The 18,838-nt window shown below is 36.3% G+C and overlaps 1 protein-coding gene across 7 annotated transcripts in view; it reads right to left on the bottom strand.

Moving 5' to 3' along the window:
* Nucleotides 1-281: 281 nt before the first annotated feature.
* Nucleotides 282-18,838, bottom strand: part of CCDC14 (coiled-coil domain containing 14) — a 44,655-nt gene continuing 26,098 nt past the window's right edge. For 5 of the 7 annotated variants that reach the window (XM_067738665.1, XM_067738666.1, XM_067738663.1 and 2 more), the window contains 4 exons: nucleotides 10,550-10,632; nucleotides 8,125-8,343; nucleotides 7,701-7,833; nucleotides 282-1,917 (listed from right to left, as the gene is read on the bottom strand). In XM_067738665.1, the coding sequence (XP_067594766.1) occupies nucleotides 993-1,917; nucleotides 7,701-7,833; nucleotides 8,125-8,343; nucleotides 10,550-10,632 (1,360 nt within the window). In that variant the 3' untranslated portion in view covers nucleotides 282-992. The other 2 variants (XR_010943694.1, XM_067738668.1) reach the window with 2 other exon arrangements.

Genomic DNA, 18,838 nt, shown 5'->3' with positions numbered 1-18,838 from the left:
TTCCCTGGTGGTCCAGTGGGTAAGACTTTGTGCTCCCAATGCAGGGGGACCAGGCTTGATCCTTGGTCGGGGAACTAGGTCCCGCATGCATGCCGCAACTTAGTTGTGGCATGCATGCCGCAACTAAGACTTCGCATGCTGCAACTAAAGAGTCCGTGTGCTGCAACTAAAAGATCCCACATGCCACAATGAAGATCCCATCTGCCTCAACTAAGACACGGCGCAGCCAAAATAAATAAATAAATAAATATTGTTTTTAAAAAGTCCATCATGTTCAAATATAATGACAAAAAACAAACACTTCTTTATTTAAAAAACCAAATTTCCAAAACTAAAACTTCTTTGTTAGCATTTATTAGTCTTTTACTTTTTAATGGTCTTAAATGTATTTGTGACAAAAATAAAGTGCCAAAGTTTTAAGAAACCATATGCTAACTTAGGATGTTATCTATATTTTCTTGGACCAATCAATGATTTTTTAAAATAGAGATATTGGCACTTTTTCTCTTAAAATAAATGTTTATATGTCTCACCAATAACACCAGCCTGTAGCACAGAGCATTCCACATAAAAACACAATGCCATTAAAAACCAAACAGGAATCCTGAAAGAGAAAAGAAACTCTAGTTTTAATATAGTAAATTGTACCCAGAGACTCCCTTCCCATTATCCTTTAGAATAACCAGAGTCCTTCCAACCTGCACCCTTAGCCCAGCAGAGTAAGAATAAACCCTTAATTGATAAATACTAAATTAAATATTATTTACAATACTTACAATATTTTCCTAGTTACACACAACCTTCTTCTCTTAGCAAATGTCACTTTCTTAAGATGACTTGTTTTTAAACGTTCCAGTGTCAATATATTCCAATAATAAATTTACTATTCATACAATTTATTATTTCACACATAATATAAAACTTTAAAGAAATTTAAAATATATATTCAATGTAGCCAAGTTCTATTCTTAAAAACAACTTTTCTTCTGAGTTTACATCTCCAGAAGACCAGTCCTCAAGGACTTCTGGAGTCTAGCAATGTTGGCATCCAGTGCTGCAAGGCCATTTTGGAAGTCTTGTTCATCACGAGAAGTGAACGTTGAAAAAGAAGTGCTCCAGTCAGAGGTTAAATCAGAATTTAAAAAGCTACCATCAGAGACTGCACTACTTTTCACTTGAATGCTGCTGTTCTGACAAGTGGAGGGGCCATGACACGCAGCCAATTCCTCTGGCTCCTCAGTGGCAGGAGGGATCTTGCGAATGGCTTCCTTTATTATCCTGAGGAGTTGCTTGTCCTCCATATCAGCTGTTCTGGAAAGTTTCTCAGGTGCAACTCCTTCCTCTTTGGAAGAGGAACAAACTCCAGGTGCACACAATTTATTTTCTTTTTCAGCAACAAGTCCACTGACCATCTGCGGTGGAGCAACACTGATCTGTAGCTGGAGGGATAATCTCTTAGATAGTGGTGATTTCTTTTTAGAAGTGCTTCTAGCAAACGGAATGTAAATTGTCTTATCCAAATTACACTCATCTTCTATTAAAGTTGTAATTTCACTCTCCTCATCAGAATCCTGTTTTGAAAGGGCAGGAATGATTCCAGGGGCTGATGCTTCCATGTTCCTAGCATTAGTATGCTGAGGGCCTTCAGAGGGCAGAACATTTTCATAGGGTCTATCTGGCATTGTGTTTTCCTCATTGTTAATTGTAGAAAGTGGCTCTGAACGTGTAATAATAGTGTGAACTGGTTCTAACTTATTTAGATAGCTCATTATGGAAGTGTGAGCAGGGATTCGGTCATGTTGAGGTTGTTTTTCATAAATGTTCAGGAGTGATTTCGTAAGATTACTCCCAGACTTGCAACGAGCAGTGTCCATACTAAGATCTGAGAGAAGCTTTGCCATACTGGTCTGTAAAGTTCTGTTAAGAAGAATTTAGTACACTAATTATTTCTTTGTACCCATTTCTTACATTTATTTAAATATACCTCATCTTTAAAAGAAAGTATTTGAGGCAAGCACCTGGTTCTTAATACAGGAAAAAGCAACTAAAAGCACAAAATCACAGAATATGCTCTGGAAAGAGTAAATTAAAATAAGAAATGATAAAAGATCTTGGTCTGCATCAAATCGATTATTATTATATCTAAAAATAGAGGCTCAGAAAAATTTCTCTCTTAAGGTACAGAGATGCTTTATTTTTGAGCAACATTGCAAAATGGTAAATATATTACTCATTTGTTAGTGGATTCTGTTAGTAATTAAATTACTTTCCATTCAAAATATATATGCAAAGGACGCTGGAATAGTGCTGGGTAAAAAAAAGAGGATAGAGATAATTATCTAGTATAATTAGGTAGCAACAGCTAGGCTCCAGGAAAAGTGTGATATAAGGAAAACCACACAGGGTTTGAAGTCAGACAGAAATGGAATAATATCTTCACACTATCGCTAGCTGTGATCTTGGGCAAGTCACTCAACCTTCCTGAATCTCAAGTTCTTCAATTGCAAAATGAAGGTAACTACTTCAGAATTAGAGTGAACATTAAATAAGATAAAATAATAAAACATAAGGGTAAAGTGCCTAGCACAGTTTCAGGCTAAGTGGGTTTTTATTTCGTGGCAGCTTTTATTAGTAGTCCTATTAAAACCATTTTATACCAAGGCTTTAGTCTATTTGAATTGAATCATAATACACTCTTAAATACAGGTAAGAAAAAGAAACACACCAATTTTAAAAAAAGATACAAGGAACATCAACAGGTAATTTTAAAAGACTACAATTAGCCAATAAGCATGTTTTAAAAGTTCAACTCTTATCAGAGAAATTCAAAGTTTTTAAATGTGATTTTTTTTGGCCTATCAAGCTAACATAGGAAAATAAGAATATCCATTGTTAGAGAAGCTTGGAGAAGCAGGTATTACTAGTGGGAGTGTACACTCTCTGAGCAGACCAGCAATATATCAGAAGCCGTAAAGATTTGTATATCCCACACCTTTTGACCCACCAAGTTGCACTTCTGGAACTTTATCCTACTGATATTCACCAAGAGGCTGTACCCAGAGATATATTTACAAAGATGTAATTTATAACAGAAAATAAATGGGGTTAATATCCTCAAATACTGTGGACTGATTTAGGTAAACTATGGTCTTACTGCATCACAGCCATCTATAGCCATGTTGTAAAGAATATTTATTGATAAGAAAATGTTTATTATACCAGGTTAAATTTAAAAGACAGACCATAAGCAACACAATAACAATATTACTTTTGTAAAAACAGTTACACACATCCAAATAAAATACTAAAAGGAATCTTTATACGAAACCATTAGCAGTGATTATATCTTTGGATACAGAATGAGTGATTCTTTTCCTACAAAAGGAAAAAAATAGTTTTTTCCAACCTGGCTTTCACTGTCATCTTAAATATGCTATGTTTTGAGTTCTGATTACCATTCAAATGGCAATGGCTCCAGCCACTTTTTCCTCATACCTCTTTCAAGAAGCTAATGAGCTACTATTAAAAGATTAAAAAATATGCTATAGAAATGTATATTTAAAGAAATGCTGTAATGAATAATGATCCACTAGTTAATTCAACAAGACCGCACACTGCGATTTTTATTTATTTTTAGTAAAGAAATCCTTATGTTGAAGTTCCTTTCCAGACTTAAAAATGTTATCTCTGCTGTGCACAAAATCTGCAATACAGAAAGGAAGGAAAGGACAATGTAATAAGAGTTTAATCTCTGGAAATTAATAGCAATCACTAAGCTTCGCATGTGTAAACAAAATGTGACTCACCATTGTCTTTGAAATTAAATCTCTGTAAGTAAAAATAGGCCAAAATTTAAAAGGAAGCAATACAAGCACCTAGATAGCTACAAAGTAGTTATATTTGTGTTTCTATTATATGAGACTCAGCTAAACACACTGATTTTTAATGCTTGGAAAACTGGCACATTTTCATAATAAGAAATGTAAAGTTCTTTCTTGGCTATTTATAATAATTTAAATAACTATCAGCACTTGTAAGAGTGCTCTCAGAAGCTATTAGAAGAATATTTACTAATTACTGAAAATATATTAATTTTCCTCACATTTTAATGGTTTTATAACATGTATTCTAGTAAAATCTTTAAAAAGTGATAAAGATGTATTTCAAAACTATTGAAGGGGGCTTCCCTGGTGGTGCAGTGGTTGAGAGTCTGCCTGCCGATGCAGGGGACACGGGTTCGTGCCCCGGTCCGGGAAGATCCCACATGCCGTGGAGCGGCTGGGCCTGTGAGCCATGGCCGCTGAGCCTGCGCGTCGGAGCCTGTGCTCAGAGAGGCCACAACAGTGAGAGGCCCGCGTACCACAAAACAAAACAAAACAAAAAACTATTGAAGGTTGAAGAAAGAAATGGTTTAGGAAATCTGTTTAGAACTTGTATGTGAAACTTCTAGTTCCATCATCCCTCCCCAGTAGTCTGAGAAAGGCATTAAAAAATTTTGTGAAATCTCTGAGACTATTTAACACACACACAAAAATATATACCTATCTGAGGTGCATGGCTATAGGGAAAAGATATGGGATAGATGAACATGAAGATTTATCTGTATTGTCAGATGTCATTGCTTTACTCTCTAACGTCAAAAGTAAAATTTAAATGGTCACAGTTAGCCCAGCTATAGGACTGGAGATGTTCCTAATTAATTGAATTACATAGGGTACCACCAAATATATCATAAATCACCAGTGTGGGTGAATTTTGACATCTGAGCTCCAAGAGCATTTTTTTTGTTGTTTTGCTCTTTAATTTAAAGGGCAAAACAAAAATTGCCATCAGTGGGTATATATACTTAGCATTTTGAAGCTAGTACTGAATCTTCAGAAAATGCAGTGGCAGAACTATAAGACACTGTGCTAAGCCTGCCTACTATGTTTCTATAATCATTTAGAGTCTAGTTAGTCTGACTAATAGCTGAAATAGTAGTCATGAGGCAGGATTTATGCTCAGCATAAAAAGAAAAGGTCCTTAACAACAATGGAAAAAAACTGACAGGAAAGTTCTTGAGTCTTAAGAAAAGGAGAACAAAATGTCTATATCTAACATTTTAGACACAGTCTTTTCTAAAAGCAGATAATATATAAGAATTAATGACCTTTCTCAGTTTCTATGTTAGGGTAAATGTTAAGGCTCCAATTGGCAAACGAATCCATTGTCGTTGCAAGGCTAAAGAGGGAATCTGAAGCCTTGGCTGAAGTCCAGCTCACGTCCCAACTAGGTGTGAAAGTCAGGTATGTGCCTTCATTTCTTTGGGCTTCCATTTATGCTAATTTCTAGAATAACTGTACTATTACTTACTCTGAAAACTGTTCTTACATTTTTGCTATCAATTTTCTTCACAAATGTACCACACGTTTATCCTTAAAAAAAGATGTTATTTCCCTTCATACATCATCAAAGAACTAGAATAGCTTTTTGCTTAACGATGTGGATATTTAGCAACTAAAATGATTAAATATTTCTTGTGTGTTTCACACTCATATATTTGGACCACAGTATACAATAAATGTTTGTTGAATAAATGAATAAGCAAATGAACCCATCCATTTATCCATCCATCTCCCCGGGGAAAAAATGCTAAGGTTTACGTAGACTAGATTAGGCATGGAGTTGTCACCAGGAATAAACTGTTTTAGTTAAGACCATACCATGTATGAGGGTGAAAGAAAACCTGGCTAGGAATTAAGAGATGTGAGTTCTAGTCCCAGCTCCGTTATTAACTCTCTATTAATATTTAACTTACATGGCCCTAGTTTCCCCAACCATGAAAATGCAGATATTTAAATCTTCCCTCCATAGATGAGGACAAATGAAATAATAAAGAGAGGACTTTGAAAAAAATCCAAGTGCTTTATAAAAAAAAGATAACATCAGCTTCTAATGTCATGCCCATAAAGGAGCTGGGTTTAGTAGTATGAAAAAGAAATTGAGGGAAGAAAACTCCCAGGGAGCTAGATCTTCTGCTTGGGGCCAACAACCATGCCCCTTAGAATGAGGAGATGCTGCCAGTGACACCTAAGCAACCATTCATGGAACTTGACCATGTTACCTTGCTGTCCTGTTTCTCTTTTCCAAACTGACTATATACCATATGTACTTTAATACATATGTTAAAAAATATGTATTAAAAAAGTTATAACTTAAAAAAAGTTTACTGATATATAATTTATAAACTATAAAATACGGCATTTTAAAGTGTACAACGTAGTGGGTTTTTTGTATATTCAGAGTTGTACAACCATAACCTCTACCTAGTTTCAGAACCCTCACAAGAAACTCTGCGCCCATTAGCAGTCACTGCCCATTCTTCCCCTCTTCTCCCAGCCCTTGCCAACTACTAATCTACCTTTTGTTTCCATGCGTTTGCCTATTCTGGACATTTCTTAGAAATAAAATCATATAATATGTGGCTTATTGTGATTGGCTTCTTTTACCATAAATATTTAAAAATAACAGAATTTTTACCCCAAATTACTCCTCAGAAAAAAGAAGACGTTTTTCTTTGGAGACCTTATAAAGACTTTCATGAGAAGGGACATTCTCCTAATTACTTCACTTTGAACAAGAGTGGTATAAACCAATTTTTAGAAACTCTGCCTAGAACCTAATTAATTATAATACTACATGGATACAAGAAGTGTATTTTGTTTTTTTCACTGTTCAATAAAAGTTTGAGTGAAATTATTCTGTGAAAGATGAATGAGGAAAAAAAGTGATATTTCTATATTAATAATAGCTTTTATAAAGTCACTTCAAATATGTTTACAAAGCAAAATTAATATTATATATATTATTATTTATATATATATTTCATCTATTTCCCTAAAAGTTTATAGTTCAAAATTGGGAAAAAAAGCTTGTAATTCAAAATGGGTCTTCTCATTTGAAGTACGAAGAAGATTGTTTTCTATTCAGGATTGTTTTATGTTTAGAACTATGAATTTCCAGGATCATTCAAAGGCATGGTCAGATCTGATGATATTCAGGCCTAAAATAACTGACTACTCCAGGATTTAAAAAATTTGTTGAAAATCTAATTCTCGTGAACCATCTCAAGAGAAAACTGAACTTTATAAGTGCATATCATTTAAAAATTGAGTGAGGTGGTTTTATTTATTTAAGACATGTTAAGGAATAAAGGGATCTTAGAAGTTGCTGCCAACTCCCTCATTTTACTGATGAAATGAATGAGGCTCAAAGAGGCTAAATGACTTACCCAAGATCTTATGAATGAGGGCTTACTGTGCTAAGTGCTTTTCATGAATGATTTCTTAGTCCTCCTATCAACCCTAATCATGTCCCCACTTTACAGGTAAGGTTTAGAAAGGTTAACTATCTTGCTCAGAGTCATACAGCTAATACATGGTAGAGCTAGGATTCCACTCAGGTTTCTCTGGCTTCAGAGAGCTCTTAACCATTTTGCCAAATAAGTCTTTAGCTCCTCATCAGAGGCCTTTTCACATGGTTTAAAAAAGCAGTTAGCCATGTTTGGAATTTATCTTAACTGGAACAGAAGAAAACATCATTAGAAATTAGCAAAAACATTGAGAAAAGGGTAGGGGTAAGAAAGCAGGTCCAAAATTATTTTGAAGTTCATAAATACATCTAATAAAAGGCATAAGTTATTCAAATGATGTCAATATTACCTGGTTAATTCTCTAAGTCGAGTCACCTCAGCATCACGCTGACGTAATGTTATTCCCAAAATCTGATTTTCCTTTTCTGCAGCTTCTAACTTAAACCGGCAGCTTTTCACATTGACTAAAGCTTCCTCCAATTCTAAAACAACGGAAAAGTTTTAGTTTCCCTATTACTTTTTTTTTTTTTTTTTGCGGTACGCGGGCCTCTCACTGTTGTGGCCTCTCCCGCTGTGGAGCACAGGCTCCGGACGCACAGGCTCAGTGGCCATGGCTCATGGGCCCAGCTGCTCCGCGGCATGTGGGATCTTCCCGGACTGGGGCACGAACCCGTGTCCCCTGCATCGGCAGGCGGACTCTCAACCACTGCGCCACCAGGGAAGCCCCCTATTACTTTTTAAAAAGTGACCATAACTGTATTTCAAACACATACCAATTTTCATTCTTGTTGTCTCAATGTCAAATTGCTGTTTATTTTCAAGTAAAGTTTGATCTTTCTCTTTAAATATACCAGCAAACTTTTTGTTTTCATCTTTCTGACTTTCTATCACTTTTAAAAGCTCTTCATTTTTACTCTGTAGTAATTCTTGGCTCTTTAGTGACTCCTGTAATTGATTTTGCAGTGACTTGTTCAATGATTGAAGAGAAAACACTGTAAGACAAAATCGATCAAATAATTATTACCCCAGATTAAAACCCACAAACCTGGAAAAGCTGTTTTTTTAAAAAGAAAAGGCTTAGAATTTATTGATTTTGCTTAACAATTATATGCTTGAGCAGTTCTATGTAAATACTAAATGTATTTAAAAAAACTGATTGGCAGAAGTCATATCTTTCTTCTCCAATTGATATTTCAGGCATTAATTTTTTTACCTTTTTTAACAAAAAAATAATATATATACAAAGTAAAAAAAATTCAAACACCATGAAATACCAATGATACCAAATGAGTCTCAATGAAAAGTCTCCCTTCCCACCCCACCTCCACTCTCCCCCAAGAAGCAAGCAATATTAACTTTGATATCCTTCTGGAAAATACTTTTGCATATAACATATATTTAAGCATAAATGAATCATACTATACCCGTAGTTTCTAACCTTCCCTTTTCCCCCCTCCATAAGATTGTTATGTATCAGCACACAGACCTATCACATTCTTTCTAATGGCTATAAAATGGCACCTTTCATTTAACAGTTGCAGCCTTGAGTGAAGTGGAATCTGGGCATACAGTGGTGAACAACAGAGACATGGTTCCTGCTCTCATGGAGCTGATAGCAAACAAGTAATTATGAATAGTAATACATGCTCTCAAGGCAACAAGAAGGGAGATGGTAGAGAATAAAAAGAGATAGGCTGCTTAGAATGGCAACCACTGATCTCACTTTCCATCTTGGCCTCCTCTCTCCCACCCATCCCCATGGTTTATTCATAATGGAACCAGAGTGATCTTTTCCAAAATTACTCTGGTGAAGTTGAATGCGTTTATGAAGTGCGTGTTCTGTTGGGTGCTCATATTTTTAAAATTTCTTTGTAAGAGATATTTTTATATATTAGGAAAATCAAGCCTTTGTCATATCACACAAAAAAAATTTCCCCATTTTGTTGATGCTTTTTGAATGTATTTATAATTTTGTTGTGCATAAAATGAAAAAGATTTCTGGGACATGCTTTATCAATCTTTCCTTTGTAGCATGTGAGTTTTTGTTGGGCTTAGGAAAAGTTCCTAAGAATACAAAAAAAGTTCTTATCTTCTCCTCTAGTACTATTAGTTTTTTTTTTTTTCTTTTCTTTTACTTTAAGCTCTGTGATCCATACGGACAACTTGGCAATATCTGTCAAAACTGCAACAGTATATATTATACCCTTTGACTCAGAAATTCTACGGCTATAATCTACAAAAACAGTCACACATGTGCACAAAGATATTTGTACAAGGATTTTCATTGCAGGATTATCTGTACTGGGAAAATGGGGAAAGTACCTAGATATCTATCGGCGGAGGACTTTAAATACATTATGACAGAACTACATAAACAGAATATCTACACAGTTCTTAAACAGAAAGAAACATATTTATATATTTTGATAGAGAAAAATGTCCACTACATATTAAGTGAATAAATACAAGCTGCAGGAGTATATACAGTGTAATCTCATTTTCACAAAAGAAGTACATATATAGTTCTATTAGTGCCCATCTGTTAGTAGATACGCAGTATTTATGAAATAAATCAATTATATATGAACAGGAGATATGTGAAAGGAAATACAGTCTTTTTTAAAAAAAATAGAGGTATTGGGACTTCCCTGGTGGCGCAGTGGGTAAGAATCCGCCTGCCAATGCAGGAGACAGGGGTTCGAGCCCTGGTCTGGGAAGGTCCCACATGCCACGGAGCAACTAAGCCCGTGTGCCACAACTACTGAGCCTGTGCTCTAGAGCCCCTGAGCCACAACTACTGAGCCCTCGTGCCACAACTACTGAAGCTTGCACTCCTCGAGCCCGTGCTCTGCAACAAGAGAAACCATCACAATGAGAAGCCCGCGCACCACAACGAAGAGTAGCCTCTGCTTGCCGCAACTAGAGAAAGCCTGTGAGCAGCAATGAAGACCCAATGCAGCCAAATATAAATAAATAAATTTTAAAAATAGAGGTATTATTGGGAATTCACAGCATGAATCTTTTATTTTTGTGTTTCTGCACTATTTTAAATTTTAATGAGTATTATTCTTACTTTTTTCATGTTGATTCTTAACAAAAAGTCCACTTAACACAAAGTAATTAAGAAAGTTCAATTCTTTATCAACATCTCCAGAGCCACAAAGAATTTACCATCAGTTCTTAAGTTCTTTTACCTACATTCAAGGTTGCATTCCAGAGAACCAGATGACTTTTGAGTTTTTTCTCGTTCTCTAAGTTGCTGGTTCAAAATTCTCAATTGCCTAAATGAAATAATGAAGAAACATGAATGCAAGAATCCCAAGCTCATTTAACAGTATACATTTGACAGCCTATTAAAATAGACAACACAAATAGTGGCTAGAACAGCAGAACTCCATTTTATCCCCCAAATATAAGACAAAAACAAAATAAACAAAGCAACAAAACCACACTACTGCTATTATTAGAAGGCCTGAGATAATTTTTAAAAGATTGTCTGGGATAGCATAAAACCACCCCTCACTAGAAAAAGGTTAACTTATTTTTCCCCTTCCCTTTTTTGTTCCCTTTTCAGTGATTTCGTTGTTTGTTTCTATTTCTTTCATTTCTGTCTCCTCTTGCTATTTTCTTCTTCTGTCTTCCTTCCCAGGAAGTATTTTTATTACTGTAGTAATTATCTACTTTTTAAAAGATCTGTCATAACTACGAACCAGAATACCTATAGGGACCGACTGCTATCAGACATCTATCTGCTTGGCTTGTCATGCACTGTAAAAATTGGAAAACACAAATTTATGCTTCTACTAATTTATTAGATGTAAAAGTTAATGTCATTAAGTAAAGAGAATGCTAATAAGCAGCAACTCTTTCCCAAAATGAACTTCACAATATGTAGCTGCTTCACAAATAGGAACATACAAAAGGAAGTGTTTACTTCTAAGAAGTTAATAGTTAAAAAAATGTATCTCTGGTATCTTTCCAGAATTACTTACCTGGAAATAATCAGAACTAAAGTATTATTGTTACAAAATCTAAAATTATAGATCCTACCTCACATCATTTGTATGTATTAATTCAGAATGGATTAAAGAGCTAAACATAAAATATAAAAATGAACAAAACTTAACTATACAAGTTTTAGGTGGAAATCTACATAATCTTAAAAAGTGGGAAGGGCATTCCTAAGCAAGACTCAAAATCCAGCAACCACCAAGGAAAAAAACGACGGATTTAACTACATCAAAATATAACAGACAAAGGGTCTGTAACATTTAAGAACTCCTACAAATCAGGAAGAAGGGCAATAAAATGTGACAAACGATAAGAATGGGCAATTCACATAAGAAACAGAAATGGCCAATAAGCATATGAAAAATGCTCAGCTTCACTAATATGAAGAAATGCAAATTTAAAACAGGAGATATTTTATGGCCACAGGATTGACAAAAATGAAAGGAAATAACACTTTTTGTTGGTGACGGTATAGGGAAAGGGATTATTTCAATTGGTGGGAGTCTACTGGTGTAACCATTTTGGATGTCAATTTGGCATTATCCAACAAATGTAAAATGTTCAAAATCTGTGACAAAATAATTCCAGCTCTAAGTTATCTAGCCTCAGAAATAGTTCTATATGTGCAAAATCATCTATAATCTTGTAGATATATATAAGGATGTTCTCAACAGCAGTATTTAATAGACGTTGGAAACAAAATACTACATAAATTATGATATATCCATACTATGAAATACTAATACACAGGTATTTAAAAAAAGAGACTGGCTTCCCTGGTGGCGCAGTGGTTAAGAATCCACCTGCCAATGCATGGGACACGGGTTTGAGCCCTGGTCCGGGACGATCCCACATGCTGTGGAGCAACTAAGCCTGTGCGCCACAACTACTGAGCCTGTGCTCTAGAGCCTGCAAGCCACAACTACTGAGCCTGCATGCCACAACTATGGAAGCCCACATGCCTAGAGCCTGTACTCCGCAACAAGAGAAGCCACCGCAATGAGAAGCCTGTGCACCGCAACGAAGAGTAGCCCCCGCTCGCCGCAACTAGAGAAAGCCCACACACAGCAACGAAGACCCAACGCAGCCAAAAATAAAAATAAATAAATTTATTAAAAATAAATAAATAAAGAGACTGTCATGGAAAGATTTCCAAGAGACCTTATATAGTGAAAAAAACAAGCTACAGAACAATAGTATAACATGATTTCATTTTTGTTTTAATAAAATTCAGCTTTTCTGAAAAGGTTTCTCCTTTACAACAAAGAGGGCAGATTTAGAAAAGGCAGCATAGACTGGTAACCCATAACTCCAACTGGAGTGCTTCTTCTGATATTTTCCAGAAAAACAGCAGGTCCTTGTACACACCAAGTGTGTGACAGACGCTTTCCCTGACAATTCTGTATGTCCCTGGTCAGATTCTTCTCTCCTCTTCTCTTTTACAAGTTCATGGGCCTGAGCTGAGAAGCATAATAAAACTGCTCCCATATTTAGGAAAACATTCCCTCCAACCTAATTGTACCACTAGCTACTCTCTTCCCTCTCATTCCCAGTTTTTGGGCCGGACTTTTAAAAAATGATTGTTCTATAAAAATGATACATGATAATAAATAAAAGTCTTTTAAAAATGGATAATGTTACACATGCTATTTAAAAGTATTATGTATTATATTTAAGTTTACTTTTCATAATGGAAAAGAATATGAAAAAGAATGTATATACATAACTGAATCACTTTGCTGTGCAGCAGAAACTGACACAACATTGTAAATCAACTATACCTCAGTAAAATAAATTTTTAAAAATTATTCGTAAACAGCCTAAAGGAAATAGGATATGAAAAACATTGATTTTGGAATTTTTACTGTCAAGATTACTAACAGTCTATTCTGAGCCCATAATTTCAGTTGTTTTAGTTCTATGTATAGATTCAATGTTCATCTCTAATCTACTCCTTTACCTGAACTCAGCTCTTGGTTGACTAGACTTTGCCATTCAAGAATCTTTGTTTCAAAAGGAGGCCAAGGGTGCTATATTTCCTAAGTTTTCCCACACTTTAGAATATGACTATTACCTTTACACTAAAAGGATCACTGGACCACATATCTTCTTTTCCCTTAGAACTTTGTAAATGATGTTCTATAATCTTCTGACAATTAATATTGCTGTGAAAAGGCTGAGGCCAATCTGATATTTTTCTCCTTATGATTTGCTTTTTCTTTTGAGCGTCTGTAAAAGCTAAATTTTTTTGTCCTCAAGGTGTAGTAACTTCACCAGCATGTCTTGGTATTGATCGTTTTGCATAGTTTTTCTGAGAACTTCTATACCCTATTGATCTGCTGCCACAGATCTTTAGATTAGTAAGTTTCCCTTTATTTATCTATCTTTTAATATTTAATCTATTCGTTCTCTTCTCTTTTGCAGGAACACTATGCCAATTTTGCATCTCTTTTGTTTCTCTTCCATGTATATCATGTTCTTAAAAATAATTTTTAGATCAATCTTTCTCTATTTTTTTGGTATGATTTCTTGAAGCTTATCCACCACGCATTCAGTCATTTAACAAGTATTTATTAGAGTGAGTGCTAGGCACAATTCTCGGCACTAGAAATACAGCAGCAAACAAAAAAGACAAAAATTCAGCCTTCTCAAATTCATTGAGACAAAAAAGAGCATAGAGGTTATCAGGGGCTGGGGGCAAGGGAGAAGGGGAGTTACTTTTAGTGGGCACAGGGTTTATGCTGGGGATGAAAAAGTTTTACGTACAAACAGTGGTCATGGGTACACAGTATTGTGAATGCGTTTAATGCAACGTACACTTACAAGTAGTTAAAAAATAAATATTATGTCATATTTTACTGCAATAAAAATAAATTAATAAAAAATATTTAAGGGGTTTATAAAGAGAAATAAGATAAGGCTTACAGGAGACAGTGAACTATGAATTTAGTAGCAACTGAAACAGAAATATTTGGGGGGGGAAGCAAAACACAAAAACCAACAAAACAACAACAAAATTCAGCCTTCATATTGCTTAGCTTCTTTTTTATTTCTTTATTTTTTTTGCTGCATTAGGTCTTAGTTGCAGCACATGGGGTCTTCATTGAGGATCTTTCGTTGTGGTACACGGGGTCTTTGTTGTGGCGTGTGGGCTTCTCTCTAGTTGTGGTACGCGGGGTTTTCTCTCTAGTTGGGGCATGCAGGTTTTCTCTTTAGTTGTGATGTGCAGGCTCCAGGGAGTGTAGACTCTGTAGGTTGCGGCATGCGGGCTCTCTCATTGAGGTGTGCGAGCTCAGTAGCTGTGGCACGGGGGCTTAGTTGCCCCGCAGTGTGTGGGATCTTAGTTCCCCAACTGGATCAAACCTGCGTCCCCAGCATTGGAAGGCAGATTCGTTACCACTGAACCACCAGGAAAGTCCCCTGCTTAGGTTCTAATGAAATACATTATCCCTGACTTGATGTTTGTTTGGTGTTAATTTATTTGTTTCTAACAGGGCTTTCATTTCTGTAATTTTTAGCTTTCTTATTTTTCCAAGGTCACCTAATCCAGTTTTCTTCTCCTCTTACTGTCTCTTCTTCTTTAAGCACTCTCTCTTTTCAATCTCTGTCTTCCTGCTTCTAAGAGAGACTCCAGTATATTTAATTTCCTTGAACCTATAGAATACTGTTTCAAGTTTTCCTGGGTTTTCTTCGTGTGAACTGCCTTGTGATGTTTATTCTTGACCTACCTTTGTCCCTTTTGTCAATTTGTTTATTTTGAATGTTATACAAACATCTCTCCCCTTCCGTAAATTCTTTCTTCCCAGCTTTTGTGGTATCGCTCTCTCCCAGTTTTCCTGATCCTTCTCTACTTGTTCCTTCTTGGGTTTCTTTCACAGGCTCCTCTTCCTGTGTTCTTTCCTTAAAAAGCTGTTGTTCCCCAGCAATTCCCCTTTGGCTTTGTTCACACTCTATACCTTCTTGGGTAATTTACCACTTACACGCTGAAAACAAATCACTTGCTTTTAATTATTATTGTCTCCAGTGTCTACACAGTGCCAGACCTGTAGTAAATGCTCAATAAAAATGTGGTCAGTGAATAACTCCCAAGTCTGTTTCTATCCTGGATCATACCATACACGTCTCCAGATGGTCTAAATGATACATCCAGCATATCTAATTCTTAACTCATTGGCTCTCCCATTACATTTTCTAACTAAAAATAAAGTGACAGATTGGTTCAAGATGGCAGAGTAGAACGATGTGCTCTCACCTCACCCCCTCTTGCAAGAGCACTGGAATCACAAATAACTGCTGAATAGCCATTGACAGGAAGACACTGGAACTCACCAAAAAAGATACCCCACATCCAAAGACAAAGGAGAAGCCATAATAACACGGTAGGAGGGGTGCAATCACAATACAATCAAATCCCATAACTGCTGGGTGGGTGACTCACAAACTGGAGAACACTTATACCACAGAAGTCCACCCACTGGAGTGAAGGTTCTGAGCCCCGTGTCAGGATTCCCAACATCAGGATCCAGCAATGGGAGGAGGAATTCCTAGAGAATCAGACTTTGCAGGCTAGTGGGATTTCATTGCAGGACTTTGACAGGACTGGGGGAAACAGAGACTCCACTCGTGGAGGGCACACACAAATTAGTGTGTGCATCAGGACCCAGGGGAAGGAGCAGTGACCCCAGAGGAGACTGAACCAGACCTACCTGCTAGTGTTGGAGGGTCTCCTGCAAGAGATGGGGGGCAGCTGTGGCTCACCAAGGGACAAGGACACTGGCAGCAGAAGTTCTGGGAAGCACTCCTTGGCATGAGCCCTCCCAGAGTCCACCATTAGCCCCACCAAAGAGCCCGGGTAGGCTCCAGTGTTGGGTCGCCTCAGGCCAAACAACCAACAGGGAGGTGACTCAGCCCCACCCATTAGCAGACAAGAGGATTAAAGTTTTACTTAGCTCTGCCTACCAGAGCAACAGCCAACTACCCACCACCAGTCCCTCCCATCAGGAAACTTGCACAAGCCTTTCAGATAGCCTCATCCACCAGAGGGCAGACAGCAGAAGCAAGAAGAACTACAATCCTGCAGCCTGTGGAACAGAAACCACATTCATAGAAAGATAGACAAGATGAAAAGACAGAGGGCTATGTACCAGATGAAAGAACAAGATAAAACCCCAGAAAAACAACTAAATGAAGTGGAGATAGGCAACCTTAACGAAAAAGAATTCAGAATAATAATAACGAAGATGATCCAGGACCACGGAAAAAGAATGGAGGCAAAGATTAAGAAGATGCAAGAAACGTTTAACAAAGACCTAGAAGAATTAAAGAACAAACAAACAGAGATGAACAATAAAATAACTGAAATGAAAACTACACTAGAAGGAATCAATAGCAGAATAACTGAGGCAGAAGAATGGATAAGTGACCTGCAAGACAGAATGGTGGAATTCACTGCCACAGAAGAGAATAAAGAAAAAAGAATGAAAAGAAATGAAGACTGCCTAAGAGACCTCTGGCACAACATTAAACGTAACAACATTCACATTATAGGGGTCGCAGAAGGAGAAGAGAGAGAGAAAGGACCTGAAAAAATATTTGAGGACATTATAGTCGAAAACTTCCCTAAAATGGGAAAGGAAATAGCCACCCAAGTCTAGGACGCGCAGAGAGTCCCAAGCAGGATAAACCCAAGGAGAAAGACGCCAAGACACAAAGTAATGAAATTGACAAAAATTAAAGACAAAGAAAAATTACTGAAAACAACAAGGGAAAAACAACAAATAACATACAATGGAACTCTCATAAGGTTAACAGCTGATTTCTCAGCAGAAACTCTACAAGCCAGAAGGGAGTGGCATGACATATTTAAAGTGATGAAAGAGAAGAACCTACAACCAAGATTACTGTACCGGGCAAAGATCTCATTCAGATTCGGTGGAGAAATAAAAAGCTTTACAGACAAGCAAAAGCTAAGAGAATTCAGCACCACAAAACCAGCTCTACAACAAATGTTGAAGGAAATTCTCTCAGTGGGAAACACAAGAGAAGAAAAGGACCTACAAAAACAAACCCAAAACAATTAAGAAAATGGTAACAGGAACATAAATATTGATAATTACCTTAAAGGTAAATGGATAAAATGCTCCAACCAAAAGACGCAGACTTGCTGAATGGATATAAAAACAAGACCCATCTATACGCTGTCTACAAGAGACCCACTTCAGACCTAGGGACACATACAGATTGAAAGTGACAGGATGGAAAAAGATATTCCATGCAAATGGAAATCAAAAGAAAGCTGGAGTAGCAATATTCATATCAGATAAAATAGACTTTAAAATAAAGAATGTTACAAGAGACAAGGAAGGACACTACGTAATGATCAAGGGATCAATCCAAGAAGAAGATATAACAATTATAAATATATATGCATCCAACATAGGAGCACCTCAATACATAAGGCAACTGCTAACAGCTCTAAAAGAGGAAATCGACAGTAACACAACAGTGGGGGACTTTAACACCGCACTTACACCAATGGACAGATCATCCAAACAGAAAATTAATAAGGAAACACAAGCTTTAAATGACACAATAGACCAGATAGATTTAATTGATATTTATAGGGCATTCCATCCAAAAACAGCATATTACACTTTCTTCTCAAATGCGCACAGAACATTCTCCAGTATAAATCACATCTTGCGTAACAAATGAAGCCTCGGTAAATTTAAGAAAATTCAAATCATATCAAGGCTCTTTTCTGACCACAACGCTATGAGATTAGAAATCAATTACAGGGGAAAAACACAAACACATGGAGGCTAAACAATACATTACTAAATAACCAAGAGATCACTGAAGAAATCAAAGAGGAAATAAAAAAAATACCTAGAGATAACTGACAATGAAAACATCACGAGCCAAAACCTATGGGATGCAGCAAAAGCTGTTCTAAGAGGCAGGTTTATAGCAATACAATCCTACCTCAAGAAACAACAAACATCTCAAATAAACAATCTAACCATACAACTAAAGAAACTAGAGAAAGAAGAACAAACAAAGCCCTAAGTTAGCAGAAGGAAAGAAATCATAAAGATCTGAGCAGAAATAAATGAAATAGAAACAAAGACTACAATAGCAAAGATCAATAAAACTAAAAGCTAGTTCTTTGAGAAGATAAACAATATTGATAAACCATTAGCCAGATTCATCAAGAAAACAAGGGAGAGGACTCAAATCAATAAAATTAGAAATGAAAAAGGAGAAGTTACAACAGACACTGCAGAAATACAAAGCATGCTAAGAGACTACTACAAGCAACTCTATGCCAATAAAATGGACAACCTGGAAGAAATGGACAAATTCTTAGAAAGTTATAACCTTCCAAGACTGAACCAGGAAGAAATAGAAAATATGAACAGACAAATCACAAATAATGAAATTGAAACTGTGATTAAAAATCTTCCAACAAACAGA

Source organism: Pseudorca crassidens, chromosome 5 (assembly GCF_039906515.1).
Source record: "Pseudorca crassidens isolate mPseCra1 chromosome 5, mPseCra1.hap1, whole genome shotgun sequence".
Taxonomy (NCBI): Eukaryota; Metazoa; Chordata; class Mammalia; order Artiodactyla; family Delphinidae; genus Pseudorca; species Pseudorca crassidens.
The sequence above is the reverse complement of the archived record's forward strand: the minus strand, read 5'-3'. Positions and strand labels throughout refer to the sequence as shown.